This window comes from Barbus barbus, assembly GCF_936440315.1.
Source record: "Barbus barbus genome assembly, chromosome: 50".
Classification (NCBI taxonomy): domain Eukaryota; kingdom Metazoa; phylum Chordata; class Actinopteri; order Cypriniformes; family Cyprinidae; genus Barbus; species Barbus barbus.
In genome coordinates, this window is record NC_136728.1 from 2,903,788 (window position 1) to 2,919,407 (window position 15,620).

Sequence of the window (15,620 nt, forward strand, 5' to 3'; positions counted from 1 at the left end):
ATTTACTAGTCAAAATTCTTCAGTGGTGAAACACCAAAAAGCTCTATCAAAAGATGAAATGAGACAGTGAACGAAAAGAGAAATCCACGCCTCGTGTGTTTGTGAATCATAGTGAGGCACATTCAGACCCTGACGGTGCTGCATGGATTATTGATTTTTTTATTCCATTTCTGCCCAGAGGAGACTGCACTTGAACAGCACCATTAGCCCCATAACGATTAGAGAGCAAAAGTTAATTATGTAATTATGACGGCAATAAAAAGTGCGCGTGTGCTTGACTGTGCTCGTGAAGGCTTTAAACATTATCTTCAATAAGCACGTCGCTGCAGACAGAATGAGGAGGGAGATTAGAAAAGTGGAAAAAGTGAGAGAAAACATTAAGTAATCACAACACTTTCCCTCTTTGGATTTTACAACTAGATTTTTATCCAAACAAACAAATACATAAATAAATCTACAACTCTACTATGATGCACATGCTATAATTTTTTTTATTAAAATTAATTTGAAAAAAGTTATAAGTTAAAACTGTATAAATAATAATAAGACATTAATAAATACATTTTAAACATTATGCAACATTAAGTAGCTTGGAATTATTTTTATCAAAATAATTGGTCCTTAGATTTTTATTGATTTTTAATAGAATGCAAAACATTTTATTTTTATATTTATTTAAACATTTTATTGTTGATTAAGTTGGTTGAAATGAACTTGTCTTATTAATTCTGTCCTGAGATTTGTTTTTTACAATATTTATTTTATATATATTTATTTAAAGATTCAATATTAGTATAAAACTAATACAAATTTGAATATAATAAAATAAAGATTTAACAAAGATGGTAATAGAATCAAAAGCCTTCAATAGTTTGTAATTATCAGTGTACAATATAATGAAATATAATAATAATAATAATAAATTACACATTGACGTGCTGAAAGTTTTTTTTTTTGGTTACACCACTTAACAATTTTAGAATCACTAATTCAAAACCATTATTGAAAATGATATATATTACATGTGTAAAACCAACTTGAATACAATAGAAAAAAATAAAAGCTTTCTCCTTTTAAACATCTTTAATCTTTTCACTCTTGGATCGTCACATTTATATAAACAGCCAATTTGCAAAGGGTTGAATTGGACTCTTTAAACTGTAGCAGGATATGATCTGAAATAACCTTCTGAGAGGATCCACAATACTGTGGGTGATAGGGGGAAAATAGACCACCAAATAAAGGCTGGGGGTCGGTCGGGAGGGGTGCTGCCAGAGGCACAAAGATCCTGTCAGTATTTCCTTTGCACTTCACCAACCCTCAATATGACGAGATAAGATACAGTGCATTATAATATGCATGAACTGAGAGGAAGGCCAAAGCATTCACTGCCCGACTGTTAGCAGATCTGGAATAAATAAACATGAGGTCATGTTTATGCAAACACACTCCACTTAAAATCCGAGCCCTCGCTCCGAGTGAGTTTGATTAATAGTAAAATTTAGCCGATTAGCCACGTCGAATCACATAGGCGAGGAAGTTTGTGACCTAAGGGCTCGTATTAAAGAGAAATTATGCTTTAATTATACGCAAACACACACATTATACGTGCAGGCTGAGTGGCGGGAGGAGGTGTTAATTTGTGTGTGTGTTTGTGTGTGTGTTGTGTGCGCGGGCCCCTGCAGAGGTGTAAATGTGAGTGTGTCAGTGGGGGCGCTGGCTCCTGTCAGCTCTCACCGCTCTCTGGTTGACGTCCGCTCCGGAGCGCGCCATCATGTCCACCATCTCCACACGGCCCTGCTTGGCTGCCCAGTGGAGCGCCGTCTGCAACACAAGCATGCAAACACGGCAGCTGTCAATCACCACGCCGCTGTCAATCATCACACATGTGATGTGCTCCTGGGCTTCAGAAGAGCAACGCTGAGCCACCGCAAGCACCGCTTTTACTCATTCACAAAGATCATATTGACACTGAGTACGTTTTGCTTCATATGATTATTTTTATTGATTCAATTCAATATTAATTCAACCTTATAAGCATATTCTGTGAGCAGACTAAAGCTAAATTTTTTTTTACAATTGCATTTTTAATTGCAATTGCGGTGCATTTAATTTTGCATGCTACTTAAATAAGATGTTGACTTTAGTTCGTTTAGAGACCTATTTAAAATCGGTCAGAAACAGTGATATAATCGTTATAAACACTTTCACAATACCTAAAACAGCCTTATGTCCATTCACCTCAAATTAAATAGTGTCGTCAGACAAGAACTAAACAAGTGGTATTTTTTTAATCTTTTCAATGACAGTTAGACATTTTTAAGTGTGTTATAACAGTCCAAATACCAAAATTTTGGGTCACTGTATCTGAAGCCCATTTATGAAGCACCTATCAGAGCTGAGTTTGGCTTCATTTGCATAATCAGATTTGGCCCCATATGAATGAATGAATGAGAACAGGCTCGAGTTATTTGCACAGCAGCTAATTCAGTACTATGTTAGCTCACTGAGGCCATACTACTGTAAAAGAGCCAAACTCAAGGACACCAACCCCACAAATGCGCTTCCCATCAGACGGGTGGTGAAGAATACATAATGTGCTTCTCATTTCAAAGTTATGTCCTCTTTTCTTTTTTTATGCTATATATCACTGTAGTGAAATTTAAAAAGTAAGCAACAAGGTTTCAGATTTAGCTCAATTCAGTGTTATGTAAGTATTTATATACTATTATATCTTTTGTTAATTGTTTTATATTTTCCATTTTTATTTTAATTTACCGTTTTTTTGTCCTTTTTCTTAGTTTTGTTTACATGTGGATGTAGTTTTTATTAATTTATATTTCAATTTCAATTTAGTTCTCATTTTAAAGTGCCCCTATTATGGATTTTTGAAAATGACCTCAATGCAGTGTGTAACACCGCTCTAAGTGAATGAAAACATCCGGCCAAGTTTTAAATCCGAAAGTGCACCGTGTATAAAGTCATTGTCTCTCAAAAGAAAGAGTCCACTCTGAATCATTGAAACAAGTCATTTTTAAAACGAATCCCAACAGAGATGTCACCATGAAACATTAGCATTTTGCCCGCCCACTTGTTGGTCTTTTTGCATTGGTCTGAATGAAAATGCTAATACATTTTTGCCACTAGGTGCTGCTTTTTACAGAAGTTCTAAGCGGCCATGCATTATTATAATTTTTCTGTCTTGTTTTCTCGTGATCACGACTTAATTTTCTCATGATCACGACATAACGAGTTGTTTTGTCGTTATCACGACTTAATTTTCTCGTGATCTCGACATAACGAAAGTTGTTGATCTCAATGTAAAAACCACTTTCTCACGACGTAATTGTAGCTATCATGAGAAAATCAGGGTCGCTATATTGTCTTCGACGATAAAGTTGCAGACCCGACAGCCTCCTTCTCAAGTGGGAACACTTATGTGTAAGTCGTCAATCACTGACAGACACAGAGCTATTTCAGTTTGAGTGAGTCCCTGATCAAAGTAAAAGCGAATACGATCATCCATGATGCTGCGATGATGCTGCTTCTATAGCATTTTCTCATGCTGAATACACAGAGAAAATTAAGTCGTGATAACGACAAAACAACTTTCGTTATGTCGAGATCACGAGAAAATTAAGTCGTGATAACTTCAAAACAACTTTCGTTATGTCGAGATCACGAGAAACTTAAGTCGTGATAACGTCAAAACAACTTTCGTTATGTCGAGATCACGAGAAAATTAAGTCGTGATAACGACAAAACAACTTTCGTTATGTCGAGATCACGAGAAAATTAAGTCGTGCTAACGTCAAAACAACTTTCGTTATGTCGAGATCACAAGAAAATTAAGTCGTGATAACGACAAAACAACTTTCGTTATGTCGAGATCACGAGAAAATTAAGTCGTGATAACGTCAAAACAACTTTCGTTATGTCGAGATCACGAGAAAATTAAGTCGTGATCACGAGAAAACAACTTTCGTTATGTCGAGATCACGAGAAAATTAAGTCGTGATCACGAGAAAACAACTTTCGTTATGTCGAGATCACGAGAAAATTAAGTCGTGATCATGAGAAAACAAGACAGAAAAATTATAATAATGCATGGCCGCTTAGAACTTCCGTAGCTTTTGGAGCTTTAAAAATAGCTGTTTCCCCAGTAACGCTGTACACAAAGCAGCAGTGCTCTCTCAGACGTTGCTTTAAATGAAATGACCAATCACCGCAGATTAGCATCACGCAAAGAAGGGGTTTGTAAAAATGAATAGGGAGTCCTTGAGTAAATAAGGTAAAAATAAATGCATATTATAAGTGTTTTTTTGACCAAGCATGTCAACCTGTTGATGGGGACTGCGCTTCCCGTCATATATATATATATATATATATATATATATATATATATATATATATATATATATATATATATATATATTTAAAATATTTTATTTCATGTACCATTTATTTATTTATTAATTGTTTGTTAATTATTTACTTTTAGTTCATTAAATGATGTCACGATTTTAATATATATTTAAATATTGGTATCATTTATCATTGCTATCACTGATCTTTATGCTTTTCTAAACACAAATGTCCTTTAGACGGCACAGACTCTCTAATTATGCATGACTACATATGAACATACAGGCTACTTACAAACTTTGGGTCCAAGTGAGGAGTTCCAAGTGTTATTTATTTATTCATTGTGTGTGTCAGAGATTCCCGGAGCGAAACAGAGAAAGAAAGTAGGAAAACAACATCAGTAATAGGATAGCACAACTCTTGTTGCTCTCCATAGTCGCCATTGTGTTTCGTCACATTGGTGTGTTTGGCCAAAAGCTCTGAGCGATTCTCCGGTCCCCGTCCACATTCACGCAGAGCGGAACATCAAAGCCGGCGCAGCCGTGCTTTTGTCAAACTCTCCTCCCAATTTTCTGTCACCAAGTTTTATCTCTTCCAAATCAGCGGCAGCCTTTAACCTATTCTGAGCCGATTAGCTGAATGCTTGATTTGAGCATTAGAGAAACTATAGCAACCTGTAATCTGCCAAAGAGCGAATCAAAAAGCCCTATGTATCTTGTCACGCAAGAGCTGGCAGCACACCTTGACCCCATAAGCCGTCTCTTACAGAGCCCTCACTGGGCGGACAGGCCCCCGCTTTATTCACACACATACAATCCACCGAGAAATGTCCTCCTCTCTGTTGGTCTCCGGCCAGTCTGTGCCCCGTCCTGAAGAGCAGCAATCTGCCCAGGTCTATGATCGTTTAGTAAACAATGTGCAATGAAACAATATCCACTGAACAGTCTGCAGAAAAGCAAAACCTAGTGCAGCTAAGATGTTAGCAGAACGTATAGTTGCATTAAACATCAAGTTTCCATAGCCATAGGCCTACACTTTAAAATGCTTTTAAAAAGAGTACTTTTATACTTAAGCTTATACTTAAGCGCGAATTGAACGTAAAAACTTTGGACACTTAAATGCATCTTCTTTGTTTAAAATGTTTCAATTTGTTTTAAATGTAATTAGCTGAACTCTAGAGTGTTTTTGAGCCACTTAAGTACTGTAATTTAGTTAAAGTTTACAGACATGCATTTACGGTGAGCTAAAATATATTTTAATGCCATTTTTGTATGCTATATGTCATGCATTTAAATATATTTGTAATTACACATCTTTTATTAAGTTGCATTTTAGTTTGTTTTAAATATGCTATCTTATATCAAATATCGAATAACACACTAGAGTTAAACTTATAATCATAAAGCACTTACCGTGTACTTTAGTACAGTAAGTCAAAACATAGAAATATGCTTAATTCTTTAAAGCAGTACAACTTTCATTTTGACATTATTACAAAATACACTTTTTAAAAGTCTTTAAAAACGCTTAAGTGGCCTTTTACTTCATTAATATTATGTTATCTGTAAGTACTTTTTTTCAATACAGTTTGGTGGAAATTTTTTTACAAAGAAATACGACAGATATAATTTAGAGGTGTTTGAACAAAGCCTAAACCAAAATGTTTATTTGTCTATTTATTTTGCACCGCTTGGTAATCACACATGAAAGATGCCTAAAATCAGACTTGTGGAGTTTTTTGTCCCTTTTCAAAATGATTTACAGTTTGTGGACAATAAAATGGATGTAAAAGTATGGATATGATAATGTGGTGATGCTTATGTATTTATGGACAGTAAAACTATTTTATTTAATAAAACCTTTCAAACAAATACTGGAAAATAATGTGTACATTTTTATTATTATTATTAATAATAATGATACATCTTTGAATTGGTCAAATGCAGTGTTTATCATCTACATCAGATGTTTAAAAAATAAAAATAAAAAATATAAAATATCCCCCCAGTCTGATCAAGCCGGGCATAAGAAGTAATGTCATTTTCATGTATGGGGCAAAACTCAGGTCGGTTTAGTCAGTGTGTGTGTGTGTGCCAGATGGAGGCTCTGTCTTTTATTGGCAGTGTGAAAGGACAGCTTATAGTGCTCCTCTGTGGTCGGGCTCAATAAAGAGGGTGAGAGCAGACCCTCACATACGCACTCTCACTCAAAGCCTGATGCTTGTCACCATATGGAGCTGTTTAAAAACGGCCATAGCCCCACACAAAAGAGCAACATTAACAGCCTCTGACAATGACTGCTGGGATAACACTGAATTATTGCACAGGGAGAGCAGTCACACACACACACACACACACACAGACCTTTTATGACCTTATCACTCAAATTTGAGATTTGATAATACTGAAAGCTTTGAATATTTTCAATTTCAGATAGGATTTAAGGGATTGTTCTCAGCTGGTTTTGCTTCAGGACCCAGGTTTTACATTAAACATTAAGTGGTGATCCAACACAATATCAAATTAGTTTATTGCATAAAAGAAAACAAACTGTATAAGCTCAATATGCATGGTTATTAACATTACCTAGACTGATTTCTCAATTTCATGGATTTATAAACAACAGAAATGCGGTTTAATGGCCATTATAGTTTGAGTTTAGTTGAGTTTTCTCCTCCACTTTAAAAGTTTATAATAGGATTTTTCCTAACTATGCAAAATTATATGGATAGTCGCTTATCATTATTTGTATTTATATAGTTTGTCCCTATCTGTGACCATACCAGAAGTTTTTCAGAAGTGCCCCACTAGTTAGGAACCACTGATTTAGGCGAACATTCAATAACAATTAAATCATCAAAATTTAATAATGGACCATTTTACTCAATATTTGTAGGCAATACGTATTGTATTATATTATAGGGCACTGCAGTGATGGATTTGTGTAGTAAGTTAGCATCACCCTGGCTCCCTCGAACAAAACCCAATAGGTTTTTTGCACTGGCTTTTGGGTTATTTTATTATTTTATTTATTAACTTTTATCAATTTTGAAAACTAAAGATAATTTTTAGAAGTAAAAAGCTAAACGCAACTGAACTAAATATGCTACAGTCACGTCTAGGTCTTATTTCAGGCAAATTAAGACTAAAATGAGAATGAGCCTAAAATGATAACTCATTTCTGGATTTGACCTACACAAATACACCACCCCTGCAGGACTTTTTTAGAGTATCAAGTGTTTTGCTTAGCAACATGCTAATGCTAAACTCTATTGAACTCAATTGTGAGTCAAGTCTATGTTTTGAGCAAGGAGGTCTATTTGTATGATACAGAGTTTCTGCGTGTGTAGATGAATAAAATCCCTCTTATGAAGGTCTATTTCAGTTAGGAGAAGGTTTGTGTATAGTACATAGTGAATCTTACACTAGCAGATGAGGACAAGCCCTCTGTCGGCTTTCATAAATCATAATAATTAAAAAAGAAACAAAACATCGCTAACTTTTTAAGGTATATTTTAACTCTCATCTCAGAAAACTGATAAAATCCCTCCACATTTACGCTGAAGCACTGTGAAATTTTTTTTGTAAACATACAAAAGGCCAATAAAAAGATGTAAAGAGCCTTGCTTATCCTAAAACTTAAGCATGAATTTAATCCTTTTACGCCACAGTAGCTCAATCCTCTACTCCTATTGGCTGAGCGATGCGGAGAGGTGCATGTCCGCCCCTGAGGCGGCTGGAGCGGTGCCTGTTTGTTAAACTAATAATTGCCGTGTCATTACACTATAATTAGACACAATGATCATTCGGCTGCCTGTGCGTATAGAGAGGGTCGCATACCAGACACACAAATTAACATGAATGAAATACCTCATCATTGCAATTATTAATGTTGAACAAGAGTGCTCAACTCTTGCATGAAGATGCCTGAAGGTGTTAACCACCAAGACCATGTTTTCATATATTAACACTGGTTTCTCTCATTATTAGATTGTGTGCTCTTAAAAATGTAGGCAAAGCCTTTTAATGTGAGTTGAATTAATAAATATCAATGAAAAGCAGTGATATATTGCACTGTTTGTCAGTGCTTTAAGAATGAATCAATAGTGTTCATTTGAAATTTAAAAGGATATAATAAAAATAGATTTTAGAAATTGAAAATTATATTTTCTAAAGCATAAGCTTGCTTAACCATGCAAACATTGCTTATTTGTTTGTTTGTTTTTTAAGATTTATTGTTGCCATTTTATTCCTTTATTTCGATAGGACAGCGATTTGACAGGAAGCAAAGCGGGATCGGTCCAGAACTCGCACAACAGCGCTACATGTATGTCCACAAGGCGATTGGCGCCAACAAACTGTGCAAGTTTTACCACACTTTTTTCAAACTGTGAAAAAAATTTAGAAAATGTATTATGGTGTGTTCTCACCAAAAGCTAATTTAATTATTTGCGCTAGTAGATTACAAATTCAACGCAAAAATGAAAATAGGCTCGAATTTGGCAACATGTTGCTGTGAACGGACGATATTTTCATCAATCGCGTCTTCCACGCAAGTTTAAACATTTCAACTCGAGCAGGAAATTCGCATGACATGTTGTCGCGCAAGCCAATCAGCAAACAGCTTATCGACGCGTCTTGTTTGACACAACCGGTTGTATAAGAAAATGGAGGGAGAGCATTATTATGTTTTCATTCGTATAAAAAATGACGAGAAAATCGTCTCACAAGAAATCTAGAATGAGCAAATATTCGCATCGCATTTGGTGTGAACAAACTATTAGAGATCACCATATTTGGCGGTCCTTGGAATTACAAAGTTTGACACCTATGTTAGGGTATTGTGGGTGGTCACCAGGGCTCTGGAGGTATTCTGGGTGGTTTTAGTATATTGCTATGTTGTTGCTAGCATAGTCTTTATGGTTGCTTACTGGCCTAAATCAAAAGAGCCCACCCAAAAGTCTCCATGATACTCTGGTCCCTAGATATGACCCGGGTCCCTCCTCGGCAATGCTTGCCTTAGCAAACACAGCTAACAATCTTGATATAACTAAAACAACTCTTAGAGAGCATACTTACCCCCTGGAAATCCAGTGAAGTCATTGAAGACAACAGTGATTGAAGACAACATGGATCAAACATTGTTCTGATGCAAATTAAATACTGTACAATGAACTCTAAGCTAGTGTCCTTTACATTCTAGTCAAGAGAGCTAATGGGAACTAATGAAAGAACTACTCTACAGAGAACACATAATCCATTCTACCTTCATCAACACATCACAAGGCTAAAGTTGGCCAGCCCAAGAGGAGAGGAGCATTGTTGTGAAGCTCAGGCTAAGGGAAGGACCAAATCTAGGTACATAGATTAGCATCCACAGAGGGGATTATGGACACCTACTCCCATTTCAAAGCCTCCCGTTTTTGAAGTTTTGGGGGTGGTTGGCTCTAAACTGAGAAATTGTGAGTCTAAAGGCTAAACTCTCATTTGATTCCTCTGGGATCTCCTCAGCCTAATCCCCAGATCCTGGTCTCATCTTCCCTTGTTATTCGATCGCCTTAAGATCAGTGTCCAACCTGGCCACAGACACCCCCTTCTCATTTCTACCCCCTTCATTAATTTCTCTTAAAGAAGATTAGCAAGCCCTTGGATGTTATTGTTTGCAAATCTGATTTCCCTGGTGTCATATTCTAGTAAACAACAGCATTGCGATGGATTCAACTGACCAGTGGGAGTCATACATGCATATCATTCATCTAAACACCCCCAAACTTGCCGTCTTTTTTTACTTCCTTTTCATGGCTGTCAGCACTAACTTGGCTAGATGAACAAGATACTAATAAAAAGTGGCTACCGTATTGAAGGTATTTGCATTCAACTACAAACTATTTAAAATCTAATTTTGCACCGATTGGTTCATTTAAATGAACTCTGCAATTTTCAACTCTGTTTTCTCGCCCCACGGAAGGTTAGGATTAGGAGTGGGGTTAGTTTGAAGTTTACTTTTATTTGATCAAAAATCATACATTTTCACATTGCACAAATTTGTATAAAACCAGAACCTCGAAAAATACTTTTCCGCTTCTTTATTTCATGAAATCAGGTTTATTTAAATGTAATGAATTTGAGCTCACATTGGTTAATATGAAATAGAAGGTGTGGATTGAATATACACTTGGGCTTACAACTGTGTTCCCAATGTATTTTACTCTCTTTACGCCATTAGTTATTGCAAAGTTTTTAATGTTTTAATGGGAAAGCTACTCTGTTTGAAAACAAACTGTTATCCTACGGAAATTTGTAGTTAAGTTGGCAGTTTTGGCATTTTGAGCACCACGACACTGCTAATAGTGCCCATCCCAACCAGCCTCAGTTAACAATTGATGATGATCTTGAATCAACACTTGAGGATAATTGTTGGACAACAGATAGATTAGAGTACAACTAAGAATTACACAAAAAACTGATAACTGGGTTTGCACAAGGTCGTTCTAGTGGCATGAAGCAGAGGCAAAGAGGACGGGGATGAAGGGGTATAGGTAGAGTCCTCTTGTACTTACGGTGACAAAGTCCTGTGAAAAGAAGGAGAAAACAAATCTAATGAGATTGTAGACATCACGGACACATAAATCAAACATGGTCAAAGGATGTACCGCACAAAGTCACACATTGCAATTTCAATGGAGCGGCGTTTCCTGCAGGGATTCACAAGGGACTCAAGGTAACCGTTTGATTGGGAACGAGGAGGCACTAATTAATTTGAGAAGCTGTTATCTTTCTCTGTATCTGCGTCTATGAGATGGGTTTGAACCATTTGGCTGTGATGCTTCAAACACAAAGAGCTTCATTTCCCCTAGAGACGCCAATGCCAAGTTCAGCCCACAAACCCTTTTCAATCCTGCCAAGCAATTCCAGCCATGCCATTAATTCCACAAAGCCAAATGTAATTGATTGATAAGGGCCTGAGATTAACCTTTCCTATGAGTTTTTGTCTCTCAATCGTGATGGCCACATAAGATGCTGTCTATCCCATCAACTCTATCGCTTTTATCTGATCCTGGTTAAGAGCATTGGCCATTACTGTTGACCTGGGGGGACTGGATGAGCAAAAAAGGTCCACTAAAAATGTCCATCTTTGACTGCCACATCTGAAGTCCGATCTGATGATGTCCCATCTTATCTTTAAAGACAATGAAGATGCATTTGAACTGGTTCCTTGTTTGAAAAATGTATTGTGGGGTACAGAAGGAAACCTTGCGTGCTCTTTGGAAATGTCCTGTTGTTGTCTAAGTTAGCATCACTTACACAAAAGAACATTTTGCTGTTATCAGCACTAGCATGCTAGTGGACACATGATTTAAAGTGTTCTCTTTGGCGGTAGCAGGTCCACAAACTTGCGCTAAGCTGAAACAGAATCCCGCTGGACCACATTCACCCTTTGGTAGATGTGACTAAAGATTATGAAATCCGTTTGACTTTGAACTAGTGGAAAGAATGATACACATTGTTGACATGTTGAGAAAAAAAGTAAAGCTAACTATGCTTTAAAAACACTAGTTCATGTAGGTTTTATGAAAAAGGTAGCTTGCAGAAATTTGTTGGCTATGATTTACTACCGATTAATTACTAATTAACATGCAACTCAACTAGAGTTAGACTCAGGGTTAGTAACATCATATAACTATTGTTTCTTGCACTGCAAGTCTCTAAACACATACTGGTGCTTTAGGACTTAGTTCAAGAGAAACTGTTTCCAAGTAATTCCTAGAAATGTTTGGACACAAATGGCACTGTTTTTTTTTAAGAATGTTCCGTTAATATCTGACAACTGGTTAAGCTAGAGTAAAATAAGTAGCTATTAGCATTAGCAGTAGCTACAGAGGTGGTAAGTGTTCTTTCCAGTTGCTCTACAGCAACGCTGCAAGCACTTAGCAGCGCCAGCCGTTCCCTGTCATCCTCATTCACTGCGTAAATTCACTAAACTTCATGGAAATTTAATAAGAGCTGCTGCTTTGGGCCTCACTCCCGTAGAGCCACGACCCGCTGCTGCTGCCATGCACATATGTGATGATTTACAACCAGACACACGTCTGCCACCTTCCTTTCCTTTTCCTCTTCTCTGTTTTCTGTGTCCAACCATCTCCCTTGTTTCGGAAGTGTTCGTAAGTGGCAGAATACACAGCCTTGGGGCCAAAGGCTTCTGAAGTTAAGCCAATACAGGCTGCGCTTGCATCCAGGGGACAAACAATATCTGGAAGTCGTCAGCGTGTTTTATTTTATTTTCTCTTCACCTTTAAAGAAGACCCGCTCTGTTCCTCTAACACTATCAGGCAACAAAAACGCTTCTGGTCAAACAACAATCAGTTCCTGTCCGAGTCTTTTCATCCTGCCCTAAATCTTCAAAAGAGACACTCTCTGGTTCTGTGCAGTAACGTAATCCTCATCCTAATTAGCTTGACCCTTACAACTCAGGAAACACAACCGCTGCAACCCTCCAGTCACCACACAAATTACTAGTAATCTGGAAAATTATAGTACTGGCACCATACACAGAATATTAAATAAGGATTTGTTTAGTTATTTTATTTTTACAAATAAAATGCAATGGTGAAGTTCCACCTTTTTGGAGACAAGTGTTGGGTCCTGTTGTAGAAGCAGGTACAGGGTAGTAGCGTTTCCCAGGACTGCACAACGCAGCCACTCTTTCTCGATGGGGTCCATCTGCACCCGATGAAACAGTGACTGCAAACAAGATATGGAAGACATAAGACCTGACAAGGGAGCATGAAAAATAGGGATCACCTGTAAGACCTATAAGTAGTATGTACTTTGTCTCTGAGGAGGCAAGACAGGGATCATAAAACAAATTGAAGTATAAAACAAATTATGGAATACGGCACTAAATAGTGTTCTAAAATACTTTTTTCTCACCTAAAGTAACACTGTCTAAGCAAATGCGGCAGTTTCTAAAGTTTGGTGTGCATGTGAAGGGCTAACAGCAAAATATAAGTTAAAAGTTATATGACAGGAAGCAGTGCCTCCATCCAATTTGTGACATTTATCATTGCACAGACTAGTTGGGTCCCAAAAGAGGTACTATATTGTACGTACTTCTATTTTACTGATAACAATTTAATTTAGGGACCAATTCTCTCTATTAAGTAGTTGCTTATTAGCATGCATATTACTAGCATATTGGCAGTTTAAAGCACATATTAATATTTTGCATGGCTATTTTTCCAAACATAACAACTACCTTACTAACTATTAATAATCAGCAAATTAGGAGTTTACTGATGCAGAATGCATAGTTAATAATTAGATAATAGTGAGAATTGTTCCTCAAACTAAAGCATGACCATAAAGCTGTATTCTACCATCTAGTGTATGGCATATTACTACTTCTACTATGTAAGTATGATTAGTACATCATCCATCATTCGAAGTACACCTTTTTCTTGTTGGAATTTTAAAGTGTTAATGCACATGTTTTGTGCTATAAATAACAGAGTGCATAATCAATAGGACAAATAATTGTAGTATTAAGAAAAAAATAAGTAGTGTGCAGAACATACTAAGTATACTAGTATTCCATTCATTCATGCACTGTGAAAATCACTTATAACACTAGCCTTCAGCTCCTTGTTTTGACCTCTCTTCATTTCTAATCTGAGGTCGGTTCCAGGCAGCCTCCCTCTAAACAGAACCAGGCAGGGTTTCTTGTCACACTGATCAATGACCTGTGACCAAGTCTGGGGCCCTGCAGACGCCCGTGGCCAGCACAAGGGCCCCATTGTTCAATCTGACAGAACGCGTCAGGGATCCAATACCCAGATAACACGATCCAAGGGAAGACCGTGGATCCCAACACCGCTAATCCTCCTGTTTAGCACCTGTTTATGATATGACAAATTGAAACCCCCGTTGTGAAGGTCCTGACATTATTGCATTTCTGTTCAAAACATTGATTCAACATGGCAACTGAGGGGCTGCCGATTGGGAGCAGGGGCTGAGCGTGGATATTGACATATGTATCTTATAAAAGCTAAAGGAAAATACAGATCTGAACTTCAAAATGAACAAATACTTCAAGAGGTGATATTAGAAACAAACAAAGCCAGAAAGGAAAACTAGCACAGGAAAAGGAGGCTGGGATCCTGCGGCCTTGCCCTGCTTTGACCTCTGACCCCGTGTTAAAGGCAGAGCGTGCAGAAAGACGGAGGAAAGCGTCTGCAGATCAAAAGGAGCTGACAGGTCTGCGTGACCTTGACTCTTAAACTCCAGACAAGAAAACACTGATGTGAGCTCCATTCATCTGTCTGAATGCCAGATAACATAAGCTGCTAATTAAAGACAACCAGATACAGCAACACTTATAAGCCACAATCTAAAGCGTGACATCAAAATGCTGTCTGGGCATCATGGGAGCATTCAAACATGCTTAAAATGTTACGGCTTACTTATTTGAGCATGAAAATGATGTAATAATTCAATCCATGAGAGAACAACGATGGTCCCCTGCTAAGACATCATAAGCACACTCAGGTCCACATCCCATGATGCCTTGTGCTGAGGAAATTCCTGCTGTGAGAGGGCAGACCCCAATAACAAGATCTATAAAAATAACTGTGACATCCTGTTGCTATGGTCAACAAACAGCGAGATGATTGATGAAGACAAACTGCTGCAGTGATGGACATTGCGACGTATCTCTCTTCGGCTCTTACGGACACATGAAAGGATCCAAACTCTCGCTCCCAGACGGATCAGATGGCAGTGCTGTGTTTTCCCACTCCAGGTGTTTTTTTAGTTGTTTTCCTCAGGTTTACATGCCTCAAGTCTCTAAGAGACCATTATTATTGGACAACCATGTGAACAACTTTAAAACAGCCATTAAACACAAAATATGTAATTGATATGCATATCCGATCTAGAAGAAAAGAGGGATTCAACTACAAACTACAACCAATGATAGCACGTTTATATATATATATATATATATTTATATGAGTTGATCATTTCTTATCAATTTCTTATTTGGATGCGAGTTGATAATTTATTATTAATGAAGTCATAAAAGATGTCCCTCCATACTATGCGACCACCTTGTTAGCACTATTTTGATGCTATTTAAAGTAAACTATTGCATAAAATATTTTTTATCATTTCAGGATGTGAATTCTTCGAGAAGAAACACAATCCTCTTTTTATCACTTCAACTTAATTTATGTTTTATTAGAATTGTCAGTAGAAAAT

General features: G+C 37.1%; 2 protein-coding genes across 2 annotated transcripts in view; one reads left to right on the forward strand and one right to left on the reverse strand.

Moving 5' to 3' along the window:
- LOC306868005 (histone H3.2-like) overlaps nt 1-15,620 on the forward strand; it is a gene marked incomplete at its 3' end in the record, with an annotated part of 468,278 nt that overhangs the window by 303,760 nt on the left and 148,898 nt on the right. The window lies entirely within an intron of this gene.
- Nucleotides 1-15,620, reverse strand: part of LOC306868531 (uncharacterized protein) — a 61,663-nt gene that overhangs the window by 14,462 nt on the left and 31,581 nt on the right. The window contains exons 6-7 of the mRNA XM_079414743.1: nt 12,968-13,106; nt 1,738-1,824 (exon numbers count right to left, since the gene is read on the reverse strand). Coding sequence (XP_079270869.1) covers nt 1,738-1,824; nt 12,968-13,106 — 226 coding nt within the window. The remainder of the gene's footprint in view (nt 1-1,737; nt 1,825-12,967; nt 13,107-15,620) is intronic.